Here is a 26191-nt window from a genome sequence, read left to right on the forward strand (position 1 = left end):
ATACAGTGATCTGAAGTTAGGGTCTATTTCCAACAAGGTAAAAGTTACTGTTCACAGTGGGGAGGGCGTGATGCCTATTCTTGGTTGTCAACCTGACTATGGGGATTAACTAAAACCCCAAAATGGCGAGCACAACTGTGAGGGATTTTTGCTTAATTTGAAGCTTAGATTCTTCCTGGGCATTCCAGCAGGGAAAATCTACTGAGTCTAAATGTTGCAGCACGACAGGAGAGATGGCAGAAAAGACATCCTGGGGTTTCGGTGTTAGAATTTGTTCCCTCCAAGTCAGCCTGTTGAACTCTGAATTCATTATAGGAATGATGACCCCTACCTACTCAAGGAAGAATTAGGCAACATCCACTGGATGTTTTTAATTTTCAAGACAGTTGCCCAAGCTTGGTGTAGTGGCAAATGCCTTTAATCCAGCACCTGGGAGGCAGAAGTAGAGGGATCTCTGAGTGGAATGCTAGCCTGGTCTACAGTGAGTTCCAAGACAGCCAGAGCTTATAGTGAGACCCTGTCTTTGAAAAAAAGAAAAGAAACATACCCAGTACTATGGGGAACAGGGAGTTTTTTGATGACTGAATCTTCTAGCACAATTCTCATAGTAAAGATTATGTGTTTCCATCATTATTGGTAAGTATATTCACAATAACATTTGACCAGGCAAATTTATTCGTTGATCTATACTGACGAACATTAAGCTGCTTGCTTTTTGGCCGTTATTTAACATGTAGAAGACAGGCTTAATGTTCTGTACTGGGGGTCAGCAGTGGCCTAGGTAAAAATTCAACAGGAAGTACTTGATTAAGCTCATCAGCTCCACAAAGAGTCCTTGTGAAATCTGTGAACCCGGTGAAAACCAACAAAGCTCTTATGTAATCCTCACGCACCACATGCTGCCTACAGAGAGAGCCCTGATCAGGTGAGGCTATGTAACACAAGGGACGGTGGTGACACCACGGGGAGGTTTTAGGAGAAAAGAGATATTTTTCCATAGATGATACAGAAATATTCTGAGCTGGAGAGAAAGAGGAAGCAATTAAATGAAATGAAGAGCTTGAATTTTATTTAGTGCAAGCAATTAAAGGAAATTAGAACTCAAGGTTCTGTCATACATGCCAGTTTTACCCATGGGTTATTAAAGAACTTTGTTTTTGAGACATTTTATAATTTTATGCACACGAGGTCTTTGCCTTGATCTGTATGTATACCACATAGTTCATTCCAGGTACCCACAGAGGTCATAAGAGTGAACAGGAGCAAGTACTCTTAGCTGCTGTCATTTCCCACACCCAATCCCTGCTTCAACCATTACTTTTCTACACCCCTCAAAGTCCATATATCTTGTCAGGCTCCACAAATGGGGACACATCCTCTAAATAAGGCCACCAAGGCAACAGGAAGTCTTCTACCATGCTTCTGAACCATGGGGTGATCTTCTCTGCCCCACGGGCCTCCCTGTCCAGTAGCTCCTGCACATCCTCCTGGCTCATATAGCTGTAGCTTCTCACTTCCCTGGGATCTGGGTTCAGCGTAAGGTCCTTCCTCACCAACAGAAGATAGCCAATCTCATGGTCTCCCCAGACGGCATCTGACTGACACTTTTGGTATTTTCGGGTCATGAAGGTTATGTCCTTTATGGAAATCTGTTAAAGTTGTTATAGTATTAATAACAGAGAAAAGATAGAAAACAGCTCATTTCTTTCCTCATTCCTTTCCAGAATGCCACACAAGCACTGAAGCTTCAAGTAGATGGTAGGCAAATCACAATGAAGAGAGCACCGACCTTGGGTTTCATTTCCTGGTCACTATGGCTTCCTTGTTCACTTACAGTAAAGACCATGTATACAGGACATAAGGCTAAACACAGTTATGTAGTGTAGGACATACAGTTACGGGAAAGATTTCTTTTAGAAAATGCAAATAAAAGCACTGGAGGGCTGGTGATGGTAGTACACGCCTTTAATCCCAGTACTAAGGCAAGGCAAGCAGATCATTGCGAGATCCAGGTTAGCCTAGTCTACAAAGCAAGAACCAGGACAGCCAGGCTTACTTACACACGCACACACACACACACACACACACACACACACACACACACACACACACACAAACACACACACACACAAACACACACACATACACCCTGTAAAAAAAGTTGGGCACTGCATAGGAATGCTGTTTCCTATGGGAGACAGAAGCCATGTTAGCCCAGCAGCCACTCCCTAAGTGACCATTTTGATGGATGAAACTTGACAACACTGGCATGTGACATTCTATGTATCAAACAGATCCCTGAGCACATGAAAAAGTTCATTGAGCCCCATGCTGAGTAAGTTTGTACCTGGTCCTGGGGGATGCCCAGTTCAGCCTGCAGACGTCTCAGGGCTGCCCTCCTCACTCCCACGGCATCCTCCTCTTCCAGCTCCTCAGGCACATATAAAGGGTGACTAGAACAGGAATCTGTAAAATGGCCTGGGGCAGCATACAGCATGCTGCTTTAGAGAGAACATTATTGAATAGGAGCAATTTCCTTCCTGGTCATAGTGTAGAGAGTGGGTTCACCTTGGACTTTTATCAGTATCAGCTCTTCTATATGCAAATAGTAGATTATAAAATCTCACAAGTTGATTCGAGTTGCAAAATGCTTATAATTTAATGTCCTTGTATCGAGTGGGAGTGGGACTGTCTTTCTGTCTCTCTGTCTCTCTGTCTCTCTTTCTCTCTCTCTGTCTCTCTTTCTCTCTCTCTGTCTCTCTCTCTCTCTCTCTCTCTCACACACACACACACACACACACACACACACACACACACACACACACGGGGTTGGGAGGGAAGAATGCTCAGATGTGTTCTCTCACTAGTCATTCCTGTGAGGTTCCCAAACCCTAAGTTAGACTCCAGTGCTCCCTGGGGTTGAGCTGGGTGGCTCACCAGGAAAAGTGTACTTGGCATCTGCTCTCTGCTGAATCAAGAGCTGGTTTTGTGTGTTGAAGAGGACCACACTGAAGCCTCGGTGTAGCAGGCCTGCAAAGGGAGCATGTGCAAGTTAGGGTCATGCAGGAGTCAGCATGGAGTCTGCATATCCATCTCTTTCTCAGTCTCATGCAACTCAGGATGATGGCACCAGGAGTGGCTGGTGATTCTTGCTGGGATAGAACCTATGCCAGTCGATTGCATTTGGTGACTCACACAGTAAGTCTGCAAGTGAGTACTGCAGTTTTCCTCCACTTGTAAACAAAACCTAGAGAGCCAAGAAGTAAAGTAAGCCTTGCAAGGTAGGCTGAGCCCCACTGTGTGAATCTAAAGCTATAACTTGAAAGTGTCCTAGCTGCTTTGGCCACACTGTGCAGGCATATGGATGGCCCAGTGGCACAGAGTCACTGCTTATGCCTGGAAGTTGGGACACATGAGGCACCTAGAGGGCTCACAGTGGGGTGTCTCCCACCACCCCCTTTTCCTGGAGACACATATAGACCTGACAGGCCTGCCTATGGAGAAGAGGCTGGCCTTGAACTCACAGAGATAACTTGTCTCTGCTTCTCTACTGGGACTAAAGATGTACAGCACCACCCCCAGCTTGTCTACAATTTCTGACTTTCCCAATCCCTTCGAGGCAGCAGTCACAGTCTGCATCACCCAGTGCACTGATGGAAGTGTTAGCCTTATCAAGTTAGCAGCAGCCGCAGCAGCACCCGCTGGACAGCTGCCTCCTGACCCTGCATGGCTCAGAGTGGCCCATGGCAGCAGGCCTGCACATGGCACCCTCCTTTCCACTCACCCTTGTTGATGTTTTCCATCAGGTGGCAGTTCCTCTTGGTGTCGGCCCCAATGATCTGGTCCTGCTTGTCAATGACAATGAGGATCTCCTCCAGGCGTTTTATCTGGAGTTCATTCAGGTGGGTTTTGCTTGCCTGGAACATACCTGTGAACACCAACGGCCTCTTGTGTAAACAGAAAGCATAAGGGGAGAGAGGTGTGTGAGCCCCTCCAATGTCAGTGCAGGAAGCATGCGCAGATATGGAAGTGTAACGGGAAGGATGAGGCTTTAATGATCAGACAGTGAGCTACACGGGCAACTGAGAGTTCTCACGGTCTGAATTTTATTTCTCCATGATGATTAAATCGCTGTGTAGAGAGAGCAGTGTCCCCAAATGAAGCTAACTGTGGGCAATGGACACTCCTGGACGAATGCCACCAAAGAACGTCTCTACTGTTAGCCATCATTGTCGCTCTCTGTGTCTTCCTTTAATTTGTGATTATTTTTATCTTTATTAACTTTAGTGTTTTTTATTTACATTTTGATTATTATTTCCCTTCCCGGTTTCTGGGTCAACATCCTCCTATCCCCTCCCCCTCCCCTTCTATCTGGGCTTCCCCTCCCCATCCTCCCCCCATTACCAACCTCCCCCCAACAATCACATTCACTGGGGGTTCAGTCTTAGCAGGACCCAGGGCTTCCCCTTCCACTGGTGCTCTTACTAGGATATTTAATGCTACTTATGAGGTCAGAGTCCAGGGTCAGTCCATGTATAGTCTTTGGGTAGTGGCTTAGTCCCTGAAAGCTCTGGTTGCTTGGCATTGTTGTACATATGGGGTCTTGAGCCCCTTCAAGCTCTTCCAGTTCTTTCTCTGATTCCTTCAACGGGGGTCCTGTTCTCAGTTCAGTGGTTTGCTGCTGGCATTCGCCTCTGTATTTGCTGTATTCTGGCTGTGTCTCTCAGGAGAGGTGTACATCCGGTTCCTGTCGGCCTGCACTTCTTTGTTTCATCCATCTTGTCTAATTGGATGGCTGTATATGTATGGGCCACATGTGGGGCAGGCTCTGAATGGGTGTTCCTTCTGTGTCTGTTTTAATCTTTGCCTCTCTATTCCCTGCCAAGGGTATTCTTGTTCCCCTTGTTCCCCTTTTAAACAAGGAGTGAAGCATTCACATTTTGATCATCCGTCTTGAGTTCATGTGTTCTATGCATCTCAGGTAATTCAAGCATTTGGGTTAATAGCCACTTATCAATGAGTGCATACCATGTGTGTTTTTCTGTAATTGAGTTACCTCACTCAGGATGATATTTTCCAGTTCCGACCATTTGCCTATGAATTTCATAAAGTCATTGTTTTTGATAGCTGAGTAATATTCCATTGTGTAGATGTACCACATTTTCTGTATCCATTCCTCTGTTGAAGGGCATCTGGGTCCTTTCCAGCTTCTGGCTATTATAAATAAGGCTGTGATGAACATAGTGGAGCACGTGTCTTTTTTATATGTTGGGGCATCTTTTGGGTATATGCCCAAGAGAGGTATAGCTGGATCCTCAGGCAGTTGAATGTCCAATTTTCTGAGGAACCTCCAGACTGATTTCCAGAATGGTTGTACCAGTCTGCAATCCCACCAACAATGGAGGAGTGTTCCTCTTTCTCTGCATCCTCGCCAGCATTTGCTGTCACCTGAGTTTTTGATCTTAGCCATTCTCACTGGTGTGAGGTGAAATCTCAGGGTTGTTTTGATTTGCATTTCCCTTATGACTAAAGATGTTGAACATTTCTTTAGGTGTTTCTCAGTCATTCGGCTTTCCTCAGCTGTGAATTCTTTGTTTACCTCTGAACCCCATTTTTTAATAGGGTTTTTGTCTCCCTGCAGTCTAACTTTTTGAGTTCTTTGTATATTTTGGATATAAGCCCTCTATCTGTTGTAGGATTGGTGAAGATCTTTCCCCAATCTGTTGGTTGCCGTTTTGTCCTAACAACAGTGTCCTTTGCCTTACAGAAGCTTTGCAGTTTTATGAGGTCCCATTTGTCGATTCTTGATCTTAGAGCATAGGCAATTGGTGTTTTGTTCAGGAAATTTTCTCCAGTGCCCATGTATTCGACATGCTTCCCCCCTTTATTCTATTAGTTTGAGTATATCTGGTTTGATGTGGAGGTCCTTGATCCACTTGGACTTAAGCTTTGTACGGGGTGATAAGCATGGATCGATCTGCATTCTTCTACATGTTGACCTCCAGTTGAACCAGCACCATTTGCTGAAAATGCTATCTTTTTTCCATTAGATGGTTTTGGCTCCTTTGTGAAAAAGCAAGTGCCCATAGGTGTGTGGGTTCATTTCTGGGTCTTCAATTCTGTTCCATTGGTCTATCTGTCTGTCTCTGTACCAATACCATGCAGTTTTTATCACTATTGCTCTGTAATACTGCTTGAGTTCAGGGATAGTGATTCCCCTGGAAGTCCTTTTATTGTTGAGGATAGTTTTAGCTATCCTGGGCTTTTTTGTTATTCCAGATGATTTTGCAAATTTTTCTGTCTAACTCTTTGAAGAATTCAATTGGTATTTTGATGGGGATTGCATTGAATCTGTAGATCGCTTTTGGTAAAATGGCCATTTTTACTATGTCAATCCTGCCAATCCATTAGCATGGGAGTTCTTTACATCTTCTGAGGTCTTCTTCAATTTCTTTCTTCAGGTGCTTGAAGTTCTTATCATACAGATCTTTTACTTGCTTGGTTAAAGTCACACCGAGGTATTTTATATTATTTGGGACTATAATGAAGGGTGTCGTTTCCCTAATTTCTTTTTCGGCTTGTTTCTCTTTTGTGTAGAGGAAGGCTACTGATTTATTTGAGTTAATTTTATACCCAGTCACTTTGCTGAAGGTGTTTATTCAGGTTTAGTAGTTCTCTGGTGGACCTTTTGGGATCGCTTAAACATAGTATCATATCATCTGCAAATAGTGGTATATTTTTTTAATATTTATTTATTTATTATGTATACATCATACAGCTTTCTGCCTGCATGTATGCCACTACAGGCCAGAAGAGGGCACCAGACCTGATTATAGGTGGTTCTGAGCCACCATGTGGTTCCTGGGAATTAAACTCAGGACCTCTGGAAGAGCAGACAGTGCTCTTAACCTCTGAGCTATCTCTCCCGCCCCAAATAGTGATAGTTTCTCTTCTTCTTTTCCAATCTGTATCCCCTTGATCTCCTGTTGTTGTCTGATTTCTCTGGCTAGAACTTCAAGAACTATATTGTATAAGTAGGGAGAGAGTGGGCAGCCTTGTCTAATCCCTGATTTTAGTGGGATTGCTTCAAGTTTCTCTCCATTTAGTTTAATGTTAGCTACTGGTTTGCTGTATGTGGCTTTTACTATGTTTAGGTATGGGCCTTGAATTCCTATTCTTTCCAGGACTTGTATCATGAAGGGGTGTTGAATTTTGTCAAATGCTTTCTCAGCATCTAATGAAATGATCATGTGGTTCTGTTCTTTCAGTTTGTTTATATAATGGATCACGTTGATGGTTTTCCGTATATTAAACCATCCCTGCATGCCTGGGATGAAGCCTAGTTGATCATGGTGAATGATTGTTTTGATGTGCTCTTGGATTCGGTTTGCCAGAATTTTGTTGAGTATTTTTGCGTCGATATTCATAAGGGAAATTGGTCTGAAGTTCTCTTTTTTTGTTGGGTGTTTGTGTAGTTTAGGTATAAGAGTAATTGTGGCTTCATAGAAGGTATTTGGTAGTGCTCCATCTGTTTCAATTTTGTGGAATAGTTTGGATAATATTGGTATGAGGTCTTCTATGAAGGTCTGATAGAATTCTGCACTAAACCCGTCTGGACCTGGGCTCTTTTTGGTTGGGAGAACTTTAATGACTGCTTCTACTTTTTTTTAGGAGTTATGGGTTGTTTAAATGTTTTATCTGTTCCTGATTTAACTTTGGTACCTGGTATCTGTCTAGGAAATTGTCCATTTCCTCCAGATTTTCAAGTTTTGTTGAATATAGGCTTTTGTAGTAGGTTCTGATGATTCTTTGAATATCCTCTGATTCTGTAGTTATGTCTCCCGTTTCATTTCTGATTTTGTTAATTTGTACACACTCTCTGTGTCCTCTCGTTTGTCTGCCTAAGGGCTTATCTATCTTTTTGACTTTCTCAAAGAACCAACTTTTGGTTCTGTTGATTCTTTCTATGATCCTTTTTGTTTCTACTTGGTTGATTTCAGCTCTGAGTTTGATTATTTCCTGTCTTCTACTCCTTCTGGGTGTATTTGCTTCTTTTTGTTCTAGAGCTTTTAGGTGTGCTGTCAAGCTGCTGATATATGCTTTCTCCTGTTTCTCTCTGCAGGCACTCAGAGCTATGAGTTTTCCTCTTAGCACAGCTTTCATTGTGTCCCATAAGTTTGGGTATGTTGTACCTTCATTTTTATTAAATTCTAAGAAGTCTTTAATTTCTTTCTTTATTTCTTCCTTGACCAGGTTATTATTGAGTAGAGCATTGTTAAACTTCCATGTATATGTGGGTGTTCTTCCCTTATTGTTATTGAAGAGCAGCTTTAGCCTGTGGTGGTCTGATAGGACGCATGGGATTATTTCTAACTTTCTGCATCTTTTGAGGCCTGTCTCATGACCAATTATTTGGTCAATTTTGGAGAAAGTACCATGAGGTAGTGAGAAGAAGGTATATCCTTTTGTTTTAGGATAAAATGTTCTATAAATATCTGTTAAGTCCATTTGTTTCGTGATTTCTCTTAGTCTGTCTATGTCTCTGTTTAATTTCTGTCTCCATGATCTGTCCATTGATAAGAGTGGGGTATTGAAATCTCCTACTATCATTGTGTGAGGTGAAATGTGTGCTTTGAGCTTTAGTAATGTTTCTTTTATGTATGTAGGTGCCCTTGTATTTGGAGCATAGATATTCAGGATTGAGAGTTCATCTTGGTGGACTTTTCCTTTGATGAATATGAAGTGACCTTCCTTATCTTTTTTGATGACTTTTAGTTGAAAATTGATTTTATTCGATATTGGAATGGCTACTCCAGCTTCCTTCTTCAGACCATTTGCTTGGAAAGTTGTTTTCCAGCCTTTCACTCTGAGGTAGTGTCTGTCTTTGTCTCTGAGGTGTGTTTCCTGTAGGCAGCAGAACGCAGGGTCCTCATTGTGTATCCAGTTTGTTAATCTATGTCTTTTTATTGGGGAGTTGAGGCCATTGATGTTGAGAGATATTAAGGAATAGTGATTATTGCTTCATGGTATATTCATATTTGGATGTGAGATTATGCTTGTGTGCTTTTCTTCACTTTGTTTTGTTCCCAAGACGATTAGTTTCTTGCTTTTTCTAGGGTGTAGCTTGCCTCCTTATGTTGGGCTTTACCATTTATTATCCTTTGTAGCGCTGGATTTGTAGAAAGATATTGTGTAAATTTGTTTTCATCATGGAATATCTTGATTTCTCCATCTATGTTAATTGAGAGTTTTGCAGGATACAGTAACCTGGGCTGGCATTTGTGTTCTCTTAGGGTCTGTATGACATCTGTCCAGGATCTTCTGGCCTTCATAGTTTCTGGCGAAAAGTCTGGTGTGATTCTGATAGGTCTGCCTTTATATGTTACTTGACCTTTTTCCCTTACTGCTTTTAATATTCTTTCTTTATTTTGTGCGTTTGGTGTTTTGACTATTATGTGATGGGAGGAGTTTCTTTTCTGGTCCAATCGATTTGGAGTTCTGTAGGCTTCTTGTATGTCTATGGGTATCTCTTTCTTTAGGTTAGGGAAGTTTTCTTCTATGATTTTGTTGAAGATATTTACTGGTCCTTTGAGCTGGGAGTCTTCACTCTCTTCTATACCTATTATCCTTAGGTTTGATCTTCTCTTTGAGTCCTGGATTTCCTGTATGTTTTGGGCCAGTAGCTTTTTCCGTTTTACATTATCTTTTACAGTTGTGTCAATGATTTTTATGGAATCTTCTGCTCCTGAGATTCTCTCTTCTATCTCTTGTGCTCTGTTGGTGGTGCTTGTATCTATGGCTCCTTGTCTCTTCCTTTGGTTTTCTATATCCAAGGTTGTTTCCCTGTGTCCTTTCTTTATTGCTTCTATTTCCATTTTTAATTCCTTCTCCTGTTTGATTATGTTTTCCTGGAATTCTTTCAGGGATATTTGTGATTCCTCTCTGTAGGCTTCTACTTGCTTATTTATGTTTTCCTGTGTTTCACTAAGGGAGTTCTTCATGTCTTTCTCGAAGTCCTCCAGCATCCTGATCAAATATGATTTTGAAACTAGATCTTGCTTTTCTGGTGTGTTTGGATATTCAATATTTGCTTTGGTGGGAGAATTGGGCTCCGATGATGCCATGTAGTCTTGGTTTCTGTTGCTTGGGTTCCTGCGCTTGCGTCTCGCCATCAGGTTTTCTCTGGTGTTACCTTGTTCTGCTATTTCTGACAGTGGCTAGACCGTCCTATAGGCCTGTGTGTCAGGAGTGCTGTAGACCTGTTTTCCTGTTTTTTTTTCAGGCAGTTATGGGAACAAAGTGTTCTGCTTTTGTGCGTGCAGTCTTTGCTGTCTACTGGTCTTCAGCTGTTCCTGTGGGCCTGTGTCCTGAGTCCATGAGGCAGGTTGCTTGGAGCAGAAAAGTTGGTCTTACCTGTGGTCCCGCAGCTCAAGTTGCTTGTGGCGGGCTTCTTTTGAGCTCTCAGCGAGGGCAGCAACGAGGAGTGTCTGCGCCACCTTTTCCTGGATCCCCAGTGCACCGGGGTCCCAGATGTCGTTAGGTGTTTTCCTCTGGAGTCAGAAATGTGGGCAGAGTGTAGTCTCTTCTGGCTTCCCAGGCGTGTCTGCCCCTCTGAAGGTTTAGCTCTCCCTCCCAGGGGAGTTGGTGCAGAGAATTGTTGACTGATTCCCTTCAGGTCTGAGAGGTGTCTGGACTGCAGGGGGTCTGCCATAAGAGTGCCCCTATCTTCTGGTTCCCAGAGGCCATATACAGTTTCCTCTTGGGCCAGGGATGTGGGCAGGGGTGGGCAGTATTGGTGGTCTCTCCTGCTCTGCAGTCTCAGGAGTGCCCACCTGTAAGGGCGGCGAGCTCTCTCTCCCAAGGGGTTTGGGAGCAGTCGGGCAATAATATCTTACCAAGTGTTGTGTATTCTTTCATGTGCAGATTTAAGTGTAAGTGAATGTGGGGCAGCTGGTCTGGGCTGCCACTGAATTGGAACGTGTGCTTCTGGCAAGATATCCAGCAGATATCTTGGGGTACTGCAGTGCTAGATTGTGTTGGAAGGTGCCGGATCCTCCTGGGCCCCGTCAGTGTTTGCATGACTATGTTTTTATTTGATACTTGCCTGTTCACAAAAGAAGTCCTGCAATATGTAGAATTGGAGAAATCAAAAGACCAGGATTGGGAATAGAGTTCAGTGGTAGGGAACTTGTTTAATGTGAGAGAGGACCTGAGTCCCAATGTGCACTATTACAGAATAGATAAATAAATGTCCCAACAAGCCCCAGTGCAACCCACTCCCAATACAGGGTGATCATGCTAAGGAAGCCAGGAGACGAGTGCCTGGGTCAGAGAGATACATACCGCACTGACAGCACAACTCTGACATACCAACCGTTAGGCACAGACAGACCTAGGCTCTCACCTTCTCTGAAGTTGGGTCTTGTGCGGCCTCTGAAACCCATAGTGAGTGGAGGCAGGCGGCCTCAGCTGCAACTTCCTTTATATGTGGTAACACAGTAGTATTCTGTTGGAAGACCTTTTCAGATTTGGCTCTGTGACAAAACGGTCTCTGTCCTTATCCCTTCCCACTGGAGACTGACAGAGGGTGTGCCTACTTCAGTGCATCAGCATAGACGAATAAAAATGACAGGTTTTGCAACTTTTTTCCTGGAAACCATGCGTTAAGTATTCCACTGTAGTTTATCTGAGATCTCAGAGGCCCAAGTCACTGTAAAATTATTTACGAGTCTTGATTGCACTTAACCCCAAAAGCACATAAAATAATACAAAAAGGCCGAGGCGGCAGTTTGAATTAGGTAGTTGTACATGTCTAGAACACGGAAGTCCATAGCGATGTCAGAATGCTTTTCATCTCCAATACAGTAGTCAGGTCAGAGCAGAGCAAAATAAACTAAATTTAAATAGAAAAAGCAGGAGCGGGGGCTGGAGAGACGGCTCAGTGGTTAAGAGCACAGTCTGCTCTTCTGAAGGACCCAGGTTCTATTCCCAGCACCCATAAGGCAGCTCACAACTGTCTATAACTCCAGTTCCAGGGGATCTGACAACTTCACACCAATGCACACAAAATTAAATAAATGAAGGCCCCAAATCTGAAGCATCAGTGCCTGGAGTAGAGACTATGTATGGAGGCCACCTACCCAGCCGCATCCCGTCACACTCTCGCAAGGTACATGCATGCTAACGTCCCTCTCCCTGGCAGGCCATGCACATTCACTCAGGCGTCTACTTCTGTCCATGTAGACTTCTCAGACTGACACTTGAGAAGATGCAGTGGAGTCTTAAGGAAAGTCTTAACATCCCTCCCTGTAGGTCTGAACTATGCTGATCTCCTGCCCCTGCCCATCTTCTTTCTCTCCTCCACCCGCTGGATTCAGTTTTTATGCCAACGACTGGGATGTAGCAGATGACTGAAGTTTCACCAAGTAGGTGTTTGAGCGCCATTCCATGGTGTAAGTGGTCTGTCTTCTTTCTCTGGAAAACACATGGATCTACTGTTTCAGAGTGAAAGAAGGGAAATTGCAGTTAACACTGGGACGAGCCTGTCTACAGAAAGAGCCACACTGTGTTAAAGATTCTTCAAGGCTTGACTTCTTTTTGCATTGCAGAAAAAATATTCAGTCCTTTCTAAGTTTTATTCATATAATGTCTTTTTAATCTCAGCTGAAATTCAAAAAATTCAAACATATACACAATATGTTGAATAAATCAAATCTTTACTTTTATATATAAGTTACATATATGTATACATACATATATTAATTTTAAAAGTCACATTATTGTAATGAACACACAAATAAAAACCAACATTTTTCCATTCCCGACACCATGCATCTCAATGAACTCATGTAAAGTTAGTCTAGACGTACAGATTAGATTGCTACTTAGCCAAATTATTGATTAAATAAAATACTTAGGCTGTGGTCACTTACATGGAGCCTCTGCACTGGCCCAAAGGAGTAAAGCTACTTACCCTGAAGGTCACACCAAGACTATTCACATTTTGTATGTGTTTTATTTTATTTTGTGTGTGTTTGTGTGTGTGTGTGTGTGTGTGTGTGTATTGGCCTGCACACACACACCATGTGCGTGCAGGAACAGGTAGATATCAGAAGATTCATCAGATCCCCTGGAGCTGGTGTTGCAAATGGTTTTGAGCTATCATGTAGGTGCATGTTGGGAACTGAACTGAGATCCTCTGGAAGAGCAGTGAGCACTCAAGTGTCGAACCATCTCCCCCTGCCACTAAAATGATCACATGTAAATATTAAAGTTGACAGTGGCTCCTAGCTCTGTTTGACTCTATTAACAATAAATACATATTGAGTGTATGTATGTACGTATGTATGTATGTATGCATGTATGTATGTAAAAACAGTGAGGGGTTGTAGACCTTAAATTTAACTAGGGACTCCAGATTGCCTGACAATCATTTTGTTGGTTCTTCACATCCTTGCTTTTATTTTATACACACACAGACACACACACACACACACACACACACACACACACACACACACATACACACACACATACACCCAAACCATCACTATTTTCTGAAGCTGGAACATATTATTTGTAGAAAAAGTCAAAATATTTTGTATGTTGTGCTGTCTAGCATGATGTCAACTTGACAAAGCTACAATCATTGGAGAAGAAGAAACTTCAGTTGCCAAACGCCACCATAGGACCTGTAGGGCATTGTTTAAATTGGTGATTGACAGGGAAAGTGCCCAGTCCATTGTTCATTGGTCCACCGCTGGGCTGGTGGTCCTAGGTTGTATAAGAAAGCACACTGAGCAGGCCATGAGGAGAAGCCAGTAACAGCACCCATCCATGGCTTGTGCATCAGCTTCTGCCTCCGAGTTCCTGTCCTGACTTCCTTCAGTAGTGAACAGTAGTCAGAAGCATAAGAAAAATAAACCTTCTCCTCCCTGAGTTGCTTTGGTTATGGTGTTTCACTGCAGCAATAAAAACCCCAAGTAGGATCTGTGTATTGTTCCACTTCAAGCAGAGCTTGAGCTTGGGTTTAAATGACGTGTCCTGTGTGGTGTGGGTACTTCAGTCATCTTTCCTATTCTAAGCTCAGCCCTGAACCAGCAGGAGTATTTGGAAGCTTGTTTGCAATGCAGAGTCTTAGTTGGAAAGTGAAGAAGGACTGAGCATTCTTGGTGAAAACAACAACAGAACCCTTAGAAGGATTTGGGGCAGGTTTTGTCAGTGTAGACTGAATGGGCAGGTGTGGCTGGGCTGAGAGAATCTGTCTGTCTACTGTCACACATGGCCCTGCTTGGGTCTCATTGTGGAGTTTAGTGGTTCATCAGGTGAGTGGGGGTGTGTGTGTGTGTGTGTGTGTGTGTGTGTGTGTGTGTGTGTGTTATATGTGTGTGCTGTATGCGTGTGCACATTATGTGCAGGTTCACATGTTCAGTTGCATATGGGGATTGTATGTGTACAAGAGACACCACAGGAAGGTGGGTGTCGGCCTCACAAGCACCAGCCAACTCCTGGGAGCAGGATCTCTCACTGTCTCATCCATCAGGCTAGATTGAGGAAGCAGTAAGCCCCAGGGATTTTCCTGTCTTTGCCTTAGTACTGTGATTGATTACAATGAAATGATTACACCGATCATTAATATGGGGAGTGGAATGTGCCGCAGCACTGTTGGGGAGGTCAGAGGAAAATTGCACAGTTGGTTCCTCCCTTCACCTTTACGTGTGTTCTGGGGATTGAAGTGGGCTCGCCAGTCTTGACCCACACGTGCTTTTAGCAGTAAGGCCCTCTCACCTGGTCCTGCACCTCACATCTGTACCCGAGTTCTGAGGATCAAACCCACATCTTTAGACTTGCAGGGAAACATTTTGAGGCCTGCATCACATTCTCTCCTCACAGTAGGATCTATTACTGTCAAAGTGTGAAATGGCTCTGCTCAGATGGGAAATTGAATACACTAGCCACGGTCTTTAATGTGGCAAACCTATAGATGTCATGGGCTCTACACTCATCTTTGAATTATCGTTGGAATCAGTGCTCCCCGACAGTGCGCTGGGAAGTTGTTGGGAGAAACATCACTGTGTGAAATCAACCAAGAAGGGTCGGTGATGACGAGTGCAGATGACTCCTCGACTCTGCTGGGGATGTCATCAGGACAAAAGCACTGAGTCTAAATGTGGCAAGGGACAAGACTAGGAATGACAGAGAAGAGATCCTAATGACAGAAGCCCTCCTCTCCAAGTGACCAGTTCTACCTTGAAATCCTATGAATTCCTTATTCCAACAATCACCCCAGGACTATAGGCCATACAATAATCAGTGAAGGAACAGGTAATTTGTTCTTAGTTTTTATTTATTGACGAGAAAAATGACTGAATGCTATAAGACAGCAAATGGCAAAGGATTTAACAAGCAGTTAACAAAAAAATTTTGTTTTTGTAGTAACAAGAAATTACTTTTCTCATTAGTCAAAAAACAACCCCCCGCAAAAAAAAAAAACTAAAAAAAAATATCCAAAAACCAAGAAAAATCAAAATAGCTAGTTTTTTTCGTCTGATTGTTATTAGTTATTTCAGAAATGTTTCTCCCAAAGTCCATGCATTTAAGGGTTGACCCTGATGCAGGATTGATGATAGATAGTTTAGGTGACTAGAACATTGGGGCTTTCTTATTGCATGCAACAGTGGGCAAATCTATTGAACTCATAGATAATGGGCTCTAAGGAGGTGGGACCTACGTGGGTTATGCCTGTGAAGGATTTACTCTTCTCTGTGCGTCTCTCTCCCTCTTTGTGCTTCCTTGCCAACATGAACTTTGCCCTCTTCTACCTACCTCATAGCTCTAGCTTTTACCTTACTGGTTTCTGTCTTACCTTAGGTCCAAAGCAGTTGAGCCATACAACACATATTGAGACTTTGATACAGTAAACCCAAAGCTATCGTTCCTGCTGTACTAAGTTTGCTTCCCAGCTATTTTATCACAGTTACATTTCGCAGACTAACAAGCCAATGACTCCAGAGTCTGCATTCAGCGTTTCCATGATTTTTATAGATTAAAGATAGTTTGGAATAGACATTCAACATTTTTTATAATATAGGCATAGCATTTTGCCAAAAATATTCATCCCTTCCTCATTTTGAAGAAAATGAAAGTTTTGATTTCTCTTTATATTTGTCCTAAACAGTCCTGTATTTTCTCTTGTAAATCATTACTAGATATCGTACAAGTAGACCTGAAAGCAACTGGAATTCTGGGGTTTGGCTCACCAAATGAGCGCGAGCTTCTGTGAAGTTAATGAACCTGATTAGAAATGCAAATTTCTGCCTCTTTTAACTTTATTCTGTCTGTCTGCCTATCTATCTACCTACCTACCTACCTACCTATCTTTCAATCATCTACTTACCTTTTTATCTTTTTATTTATTTTAGTTTTTGGAGACAGGGTTTTTCTGTGTAGCCCAGGCTGTTCTGGAACTCACTAAGTAGATCTGGCTAGCCTCAAACTCAGAGATCCATCTGCCTCTGCCTCCGGAGTGCTGTGACCAAAGGTGCCCAACCCCCGTCCAGCCACAAACTCCTCTTGTATGTTGTTATAACCATGCAGCACACATCCCACCGGAGGGAATTCTGCAGTTGCAAGTGATGACTATAACAGGCAGAGAGACAACTGGGATCGCAGTGGTCCTGGTCTGAGCCTCTGCTCTACAGAGACTACAGTATATCAGATGCACCGCACAGAACTTTTAGGGAGGAAAGTGTTATTTCTGTAGACTGCAGTGGAAAACATTTTAAGAGCTCTAACAATCAAGGGAACAACTAGTTAAAACTCACAGGGTGGATTTTAGCTGACAAAGTGGCTGAAGGATTTCAGCACTCAACTTCTATAACTACCCTCACCCTTATGTACTTCAATCATGGGTTGGAGATGACCTCTCCTATAAACTGTACTTCTCACGTCTCACAGCCCATATATCTTGTCAGGCTCCACAAATGGGGACACATCCTCTAAATGGGGCCACCAAGATAACAGGAAGCCTTCTGCAATGGTTCTGAACCAAGGGGTGATCTTCTCTTCTCCACGGGTCCCCCTGTCCAGAAGCTCCTGCATGTCCTCCTGGCTCATATAGCTGTAGCTTCTCACTTCTCTGGGATCTGGGTTCAGCGTAAGGTCCTTCCTCACCAACAGAAGATAGCCAATCTCATGGTCTCCCCAGATATCATCAGAAGGACTCTTGTGGTAGATCCGGTTCATAAAAATGATGTCCATTATGGAAATCTGTGTCAAAGTTGGTACACTATTAATTCAGTAATAGATAAAATTTAGATTAAAACAAAACAGTTCATTCCTTTGCTCAGTCCTTTTCATAGAGTGCCTCTGAAGCACTTGCACTTTATTAGCGTGTAGGCGGATTACATTGAAGAGGGCACCATTTCTTTTTTTTTTTTTTTTTTTGGTTCTTTTTTTCGGAGCTGGGGACCGAACCCAGGGCCTTGCGCTTCCTAGGTAAGCGCTCTACCACTGAGCTAAATCCCCAGCCCCGAGGGCACCATTTCTATAACAACAGCTTCACTCTTCATTCACAATGAAGACCACATGTGAACAGGACATGAGGCTGAACACAGCTCTGAGCATTAGGACATGCAGGTATGTGAAAGATTTCTTTTTGAGAATGGAAAGAAAAGCAGCTTCAATACAGTGCCTTGTTCCATAGCCTCTCCTGTGGACCAGGGTTGGGCACTTCACAGGAACATTGTTTCCTATGCAAGACAGAAGCCCTGTTAGGCCAGCAGACACTTCCTAGGTCAGCTTTTGATGGATGAAACTTGACAGCAATGTCATGTGACATTCTACGTATTAAACAGACCCCTGAGCACATGAAAAAGTTCATTGAGCTCCATGTTGGAGTGAGTGGGTACCTGGTCCTGGGGGATGCCCAGTTCAGCCTGCAGACGTCTCAGGGCTGCCCTCCTCACTCCCACGGCATCCTCCTCTTCCAGCTCCTCAGGCACATATAAAGGGTGACTAGAACAGGAATCTGTAAAATGTCCTGGGGCAACATACAGCATGCTGCTTTAGAGAGAACACTCTTTATTGAATAGGAGCAATTTCCTTCCTGGTCATAGTTAGTGTAGAGTGTGGGTTCACCTTGGACTTTTATCAGTATCAGGTCTTCTATATGCAAATAGTAGATTATAAAATCTCAAAACTTGATTCGAGTTGCAAAATGCTTATAATTTAATATCCTTGTATCGAGTGGGAGTGGGACTGTCTTTCTGTCTCTCTGTCTCTCTGTCTCTCTTTCTCTTTCTCTCTCTGTCTCTCTTTCTCTCTCTCTCACACTCACACGCACACGCACACACACACACACACACACACACACACACACACACGGGGTTAGGAGGGAAGAGTGCTCAGATGGGTTCTCTCACATCCCTGTCAGGTTCCCAAACCCTAAGTTAGACTCCAGTGCTCCCTGGGGTTGAGCTGGGTGGCTCACCAGGAAAAGTGTACTTGGCATCTGCTCTCCGCTGAACCAAGAGCTGGTTTTGTGTGTTGAAGAGGACCACACTGAAGCCTCGGTGTAGCAGGCCTGCAAAGTGAGCATGTGCAAGTTAGGGTCATGCTGGAGTCAGCATGGAGTCTGCATATCCATCTCTTTCTCAGTCTCATGCAACTCAGGATGATGGCACCAGAAGTGGCTGGTGATTCTTGCTGGGATAGAACCTAAGCCAGTCGACTGGCGTTTGGTGACTCAGTATTTATTTACACACAGTAAGTCTGCAAGTGAATACTGCAATTTTCCTCCACTTGTAAACAAAACCTAGAGAGCCAAGAAGTAAAGTAAGCCTTGCAAGGTAGGCTGAACCCCACTGTGTGAATCTAAAGCTATAACTTGAAAGTGTCCTAGCTGCTTTGGCCACACTGTGCAGGCATATGGATGGCCCAGTGGCACAGAGTCACTGCTTATGCCTGGAAGTTGGGACACATGAGGCACCTAGAGGGCTCACAGTGGGGTGTCTCCCACCACCCCCTTTTCCTTGAGACACATATAGACCTGACAGGCCTGCCTATGGAGAAGAGGCTGGCTTTGAACTCACAGAGATAACTTGTCTCTGCTTCTCTACTGGGACTAAAGATGTACAGCGCCACCCCCAGCTTGGCTACAATTTCTGACTTTCCCAATCCCTTCGAGGCAGCAGTCACAGTCTGCATCACCCAGTGCACTGATGGTAGTGTTAGCCTTATCAAGTTAGCAGCAGCCGCAGCAGCACCCGCTGGACAGCTGCCTCCTGACCCTGCATGGCTCAGAGTGGCCCATGGCACCAGGCCTGCACATGGCACCCTCCTTTCCACTCACCCTTGTTGATGTTTTCCATCAGGTGGCAGTTCTTCTTGGTGTCGGCCCCAATGATCTGGTCCTGCTTGTCAATGACAATGAGGATCTCCTCCAGGCGTTTTATCTGGAGTTCATTCAGGTGGGTTTTGCTTGCCTGGAACATACCTGTGAACACCAACGGCCTCTTGTATAAACAGAAAGCATAAGGGGAGAGAGGTGTGTGAGCCCCTCCAATGTCAGCGCCGGAAGCATGTGCAGATATGGAAGTGTAACGAGAAGGATGAGGCTTTAGTGATCAGACAGTGAGCTACACGGGCAACTGAGAGTTCTCACGGTCTGAATTTTATTTCTCCTTGATGATTAAATCACTGTGTAGAGAGAGCAGTGTCCTCAAATGAAGCTAACTGTGGGGAAGGGACACTCCTGGACGAAAGCCACCAAAGAAAGTCTCTACTGTTAGCCATCATTGTCGCTGTCTGGGTCTTCCTTTAATATGTGATATTTTTATCTTTATTAACTTAAGTATTTCTTATTTACATTTTGATTATTATTCCCCTTCCGTCTTTCCAGAGCAACATGCCCCTATCCCCTCCCCCTCCCCTTCTATATGGGCTTCCCCTCCCCACCCTCCCCCCATTACCGCCCTCCCCCAAACAATCACATTCACTGTGGGTTCAGCCTTCGCAGGACCCAGGGCTTCCCCTTCCACTGGTGCTCTCTCTAGGATATTCATTGCTACCTATGAGGTCAGAGTCCAGGGTCAGTCCATGTATTGTCTTTGGGTAGTGGCTTAGTCCCTGGAAGCTCTGGTTGCTTGGCATTGTTGTACATATGGGGTCTTGAGCACCTTCAAGCTCTTCCAAACACACCAGAAAAGCAAGATCTAGTTTCAAAATCATATTTGATCATGATGCTGGAGGACTTCAAGAAACACATGAAGAACTCCCTTACAGAAACACAGGAAAACATAAATAAACAAGTAGAAGCCTACAGAGAGGAATCACAAAAATCCCTGAAAGAATTCCAGGAAAACACAATCAAACAGTTCAAGACTCTGAAGGAAGAAATTGAAGAAAACCTCAGAAGATGGAAAGATCTCCCATGCATTAGCAGGATCAATATAGTAAAAATGGCCATTTTACCAAAAGCGATCTACAGATTCAATGCAATCCCCATCAAAATACCAATCCAATTCTTCAAAGAGTTAGACAGAACAATTTGCAAATTCATCTGGAATAACAAAAAACCCAGGATAGCTAAAGCTATCCTCAACAATAAAAGGACTTTAGGGGGAATCACTATCCCTGAACTCAAGCAGTATTACAGAGCAATAGTGATAAAAACTGCATGGTATTGATACAGAGACAGACAGATAGACCAATGGAATAGAATTGAAGACCCAGACATGAACCCACACACCTATGGTCACTTGATTTTTGACAAAGGAGCCAAAACCATCCAATGGAAAAAAGATAGCATTTTCAGCAAATGGTGCTGGTTCAACTGGAGGGCAACATGTAGAAGAATGCAGATCGATCCATGCTTATCACCCTGTACAAAGCTTAAGTCCAAGTGGATCAAGGACCTCCACATCAAACCAGATACACTCAAACTAATAGAAGAAAAACTAGGGCAGCATCTCGAACACATGGGTACTGGAAAAAATTTCCTGAACAAAACACCAACGGCTTATGCTCTAAGATCAAGAATTGACAAATGGGGTCTCATAAAACTGCAAAGCTTCTGTAAGGCAAAGGACACTGTTGTTAGGACAAAACGGCAACCAACAGATTGGGAAAAGATCTTTAACAATCCTACAACAGATAGAGGCCTTATATCCAAAATATACAAAGAACTCAAGAAGTTAGACCGCAGGGAGACAAATGACCCTATTAAAAAATGGGGTTCAGAGCTAAACAAACAATTCACAGGTGAGGAATGCCGAATGGCTGAGAAACACCTAAAGAAATGTTCAACATCTTTAGTCATAAGGGAAATGCAAATCAAAACAACCCTGAGATTTCACCTCACACCAGTGAGAGTGGCTAAGATCAAAAACTCAGGTGACAGCAAATGCTGGCGAGGATGTGGAGAAAGAGGAACAGTCCTCCATTGCTGCTGGGACTGCAAACTGGTACAACCATTCTGGAAATCAGTCTGGAGGTTCCTCAGAAAATTGGACATTGAACTACCTGAGGACCCAGCTAAACCTCTCTTGGGCATATACCCAAAAGATGCCCCAACATATAACAAAGACACGTGCTCCTCTATGTACATAGCAGCCTTATTTATAATAGCCAGAAGCTGGAAAGAATCCAGATGCCCTTCAACAGAAGAATGGATACAGAAAATGTGGTACATCTACACAATGGAATACTACTCAGCCATCAAAAACAATGACTTTTGAAATTCATAGGCAAATGGATGGAACTAGAAAATATCATCCTAAGTGAGGTAACCCAATCACAGAAAAACACACATAGTATACACTCATTGATAAATGGCTATTAGCCCAAATGCTTGAATTACCCTAGATGCACAGAACACATGAAACTCAAGAAGGATGACCAAAATGCAAATGCTTTACTCCTTCTTTAAAAGGGGAACAAGAATACCCTTGGCAGGGAATAGAGAGGCAAAGTTTAGAACAGAGGCAGAAGGAACACCCATTCAGAGCCTGCCCCACATGTGGCCTATACATATACAGCCACCCAATTAGATAAGATGGATGAAACAAAGAAGTGCAGGCCGACAGGAATCGGATGTAGATCGCTCCTGAGAAACACACCCAGAATACAGCAAATACATAGGCGAATGCCAGCAGTAATCCACTGAACTGAGATCGGGACCCCCATTGAAGGAATCAGAGAAGGTCTGGAAGAGCTTGAAGGGGCTCAAGACCCCGTATGAACAACAATGCCAACCAACCAGAGCTTCCAGGAACTAAGCCACTACCCAAAGACAATACATGGACTGACCCTGGACTCTGACCTCATAGGTAGCAATGAATATCCTAGAGAGAGCACCAGTGGAAGGGGAAGCCCTGGGTCCTGCGAAGGCTGAACCCACAGTGAATGTGATTGTTTGGGGGAGGGCGGTAATGGGGGGAGGGTGGGGAGGGGAAGCCCATATAGAAGGGGAGGGGGAGGGGATAGGGGCATGTTGCTCTGGAAAGAGGGAAGGGGAATAATAATCAAAATGTAAATAAGAAATACTTAAGTTAATAAAGATAAAAATATCACATATTAAAGGAAGACCCAGACAGCGACAATGATGGCTAACAGTAGAGACTTTCTTTGGTGGCTTTCGTCCAGGAGTGTCCCTTCCCCACAGTTAGCTTCATTTGAGGACACTGCTCTCTCTACACAGTGATTTAATCATCAAGGAGAAATAAAATTCAGACCGTGAGAACTCTCAGTTGCCCGTGTAGCTCACTGTCTGATCACTAAAGCCTCATCCTTCTCGTTACACTTCCATATCTGCACATGCTTCCGGCGCTGACATTGGAGGGGCTCACACACCTCTCTCCCCTTATGCTTTCTGTTTATACAAGAGGCCGTTGGTGTTCACAGGTATGTTCCAGGCAAGCAAAACCCACCTGAATGAACTCCAGATAAAACACCTGGAGGAGATCCTCATTGTCATTGACAAGCAGGACCAGATCATTGGGGCCGACACCAAGAAGAACTGCCACCTGATGGAAAACATCAACAAGGGTGAGTGGAAAGGAGGGTGCCATGTGCAGGCCTGGTGCCATGGGCCACTCTGAGCCATGCAGGGTCAGGAGGCAGCTGTCCAGCGGGTGCTGCTGCGGCTGCTGCTAACTTGATAAGGCTAACACTACCATCAGTGCACTGGGTGATGCAGACTGTGACTGCTGCCTCGAAGGGATTGGGAAAGTCAGAAATTGTAGCCAAGCTGGGGGTGGCGCTGTACATCTTTAGTCCCAGTAGAGAAGCAGAGACAAGTTATCTCTGTGAGTTCAAAGCCAGCCTCTTCTCCATAGGCAGGCCTGTCAGGTCTATATGTGTCTCAAGGAAAAGGGGGTGGTGGGAGACACCCCACTGTGAGCCCTCTAGGTGCCTCATGTGTCCCAACTTCCAGGCATAAGCAGTGACTCTGTGCCACTGGGCCATCCATATGCCTGCACAGTGTGGCCAAAGCAGCTAGGACACTTTCAAGTTATAGCTTTAGATTCACACAGTGGGGTTCAGCCTACCTTGCAAGGCTTACTTTACTTCTTGGCTCTCTAGGTTTTGTTTACAAGTGGAGGAAAATTGCAGTATTCACTTGCAGACTTACTGTGTGTAAATAAATACTGAGTCACCAAACGCCAGTCGACTGGCTTAGGTTCTATCCCAGCAAGAATCACCAGCCACTTCTGGTGCCATCATCCTGAGTTGCATGAGACTGAGAAAGAGATGGATATGCAGACTCCATGCTGACTCCAGCATGACCCTAACTTGCACATGCTCACTTTGCAGGCCTGCTACACCGAGGCTTCAGTGTGGTCCTCTTCAACACACAAAACCAGCTCTTGGTTCAGCGGAGAGCAGATGCCAAGTACACTTTTCCTGGTGAGCCACCCAGCTCAACCCCAGGGAGCACTGGAGTCTAACTTAGGGTTTGGGAACCTGACAGGGATGTGAGAGAACCCATCTGAGCACTCTTCCCTCCTAACCCCGTGTGTGTGTGTGTGTGTGTGTGTGTGTGTGTGTGTGTGTGTGTGCGTGTGCGTGTGAGTGTGAGAGAGAGAGAAAGAGAGACAGAGAGAGAAAGAGAAAGAGAGACAGAGAGACAGAGAGACAGAAAGACAGTCCCACTCCCACTCGATACAAGGATATTAAATTATAAGCATTTTGCAACTCGAATCAAGTTTTGAGATTTTATAATCTACTATTTGCATATAGAAGACCTGATACTGATAAAAGTCCAAGGTGAACCCACACTCTACACTAACTATGACCAGGAAGGAAATTGCTCCTATTCAATAAAGAGTGTTCTCTCTAAAGCAGCATGCTGTATGTTGCCCCAGGACATTTTACAGATTCCTGTTCTAGTCACCCTTTATATGTGCCTGAGGAGCTGGAAGAGGAGGATGCCGTGGGAGTGAGGAGGGCAGCCCTGAGACGTCTGCAGGCTGAACTGGGCATCCCCCAGGACCAGGTACCCACTCACTCCAACATGGAGCTCAATGAACTTTTTCATGTGCTCAGGGGTCTGTTTAATACATAGAATGTCACATGACATTGCTGTCAAGTTTCATCCATCAAAAGCTGACCTAGGAAGTGTCTGCTGGCCTAACAGGGCTTCTGTCTTGCATAGGAAACAATGTTCCTGTGAAGTGCCCAACCCTGGTCCACAGGAGAGGCTATGGAACAAGGCACTGTATTGAAGCTGCTTTTCTTTCCATTCTCAAAAAGAAATCTTTCACATACCTGCATGTCCTAATGCTCAGAGCTGTGTTCAGCCTCATGTCCTGTTCACATGTGGTCTTCATTGTGAATGAAGAGTGAAGCTGTTGTTATAGAAATGGTGCCCTCGGGGCTGGGGATTTAGCTCAGTGGTAGAGCGCTTACCTAGGAAGCGCAAGGCCCTGGGTTCGGTCCCCAGCTCCGAAAAAAAGAACCAAAAAAAAAAAAAAAAAAAAAAGAAATGGTGCCCTCTTCAATGTAATCCGCCTACACGCTAATAAAGTGCAAGTGCTTCAGAGGCACTCTATGAAAAGGACTGAGCAAAGGAATGAACTGTTTTGTTTTAATCTAAATTTTATCTATTACTGAATTAATAGTGTACCAACTTTGACACAGATTTCCATAATGGACATCATTTTTATGAACCGGATCTACCACAAGAGTCCTTCTGATGATATCTGGGGAGACCATGAGATTGGCTATCTTCTGTTGGTGAGGAAGGACCTTACGCTGAACCCAGATCCCAGAGAAGTGAGAAGCTACAGCTATATGAGCCAGGAGGACATGCAGGAGCTTCTGGACAGGGGGACCCGTGGAGAAGAGAAGATCACCCCTTGGTTCAGAACCATTGCAGAAGGCTTCCTGTTATCTTGGTGGCCCCATTTAGAGGATGTGTCCCCATTTGTGGAGCCTGACAAGATATATGGGCTGTGAGACGTGAGAAGTACAGTTTATAGGAGAGGTCATCTCCAACCCATGATTGAAGTACATAAGGGTGAGGGTAGTTATAGAAGTTGAGTGCTGAAATCCTTCAGCCACTTTGTCAGCTAAAATCCACCCTGTGAGTTTTAACTAGTTGTTCCCTTGATTGTTAGAGCTCTTAAAATGTTTTCCACTGCAGTCTACAGAAATAACACTTTCCTCCCTAAAAGTTCTGTGCGGTGCATCTGATATACTGTAGTCTCTGTAGAGCAGAGGCTCAGACCAGGACCACTGCGATCCCAGTTGTCTCTCTGCCTGTTATAGTCATCACTTGCAACTGCAGAATTCCCTCCGGTGGGATGTGTGCTGCATGGTTATAACAACATACAAGAGGAGTTTGTGGCTGGACGGGGGTTGGGCACCTTTGGTCACAGCACTCCGGAGGCAGAGGCAGATGGATCTCTGAGTTTGAGGCTAGCCAGATCTACTTAGTGAGTTCCAGAACAGCCTGGGCTACACAGAAAAACCCTGTCTCCAAAAACTAAAATAAATAAAAAGATAAAAAGGTAAGTAGATGATTGAAAGATAGGTAGGTAGGTAGGTAGGTAGATAGATAGGCAGACAGACAGAATAAAGTTAAAAGAGGCAGAAATTTGCATTTCTAATCAGGTTCATTAACTTCACAGAAGCTCGCGCTCATTTGGTGAGCCAAACCCCAGAATTCCAGTTGCTTTCAGGTCTACTT

General features: G+C 44.1%; 2 protein-coding genes and 1 long non-coding RNA gene across 3 annotated transcripts; 1 reads left to right on the forward strand and 2 right to left on the reverse strand.

Annotated features, from left to right (window-relative positions):
- Positions 1–1003: 1003 nt before the first annotated feature.
- Positions 1004–2524, reverse strand: LOC148000233 (uncharacterized). Its single transcript, XR_015641316.1, has 2 exons — positions 2348–2524; positions 1004–1649 (listed from the first exon to the last, which is right to left on the reverse strand). It is a non-coding gene; the product is annotated as an uncharacterized LOC148000233 (long non-coding RNA).
- A 12827-nt stretch (positions 2525–15351) lies between these two features.
- Positions 15352–19570, reverse strand: LOC148000234 (isopentenyl-diphosphate delta-isomerase 2-like). The gene is made up of 4 exons (XM_087591734.1): positions 19352–19570; positions 18491–18583; positions 17910–18040; positions 15352–17268 (listed from the first exon to the last, which is right to left on the reverse strand). Exons 1-4 carry the CDS (start codon positions 19491–19493, stop codon positions 16951–16953), a joined length of 684 nt encoding a protein of 227 aa, XP_087447860.1. The 5' UTR covers positions 19494–19570; the 3' UTR covers positions 15352–16950.
- A 3334-nt stretch (positions 19571–22904) lies between these two features.
- LOC120097764 (isopentenyl-diphosphate delta-isomerase 2-like) lies at positions 22905–25458 on the forward strand. Its single transcript, XM_087591930.1, has 4 exons — positions 22905–23046; positions 23815–23907; positions 24366–24496; positions 25141–25458. Exons 1-4 carry the CDS (start codon positions 22905–22907, stop codon positions 25456–25458), a joined length of 684 nt encoding a protein of 227 aa, XP_087448056.1.
- The last annotated feature ends 733 nt before the right edge of the window (positions 25459–26191 follow it).

The sequence above is a fragment of the Rattus norvegicus genome, chromosome 17 (assembly GCF_021556685.1).
Source record: "Rattus norvegicus strain SHRSP/BbbUtx chromosome 17, alternate assembly SHRSP_T2T, whole genome shotgun sequence".
Lineage (NCBI taxonomy): Eukaryota > Metazoa > Chordata > Mammalia > Rodentia > Muridae > Rattus > Rattus norvegicus.

Coding starts and splice junctions, on each gene's coding strand:
- LOC120097764 (XM_087591930.1), top strand. CDS start 22,905: ATGTTCCAGGCAAGCAAAACCCACCTGAATGAACTCCAGATAAAACAC. Junction 23,047..23,814: donor GATGGAAAACATCAACAAGG/GTGAGTGGAAAG, acceptor CTCACTTTGCAG/GCCTGCTACACCGAGGCTTC. Junction 24,497..25,140: donor TGGGCATCCCCCAGGACCAG/GTACCCACTCAC, acceptor ACTTTGACACAG/ATTTCCATAATGGACATCAT.
- LOC148000234 (XM_087591734.1), bottom strand. CDS start 19,493: ATGTTCCAGGCAAGCAAAACCCACCTGAATGAACTCCAGATAAAACGC. Junction 18,584..19,351: donor GATGGAAAACATCAACAAGG/GTGAGTGGAAAG, acceptor CTCACTTTGCAG/GCCTGCTACACCGAGGCTTC. Junction 18,041..18,490: donor TGCCAAGTACACTTTTCCTG/GTGAGCCACCCA, acceptor ATGTTGCCCCAG/GACATTTTACAGATTCCTGT.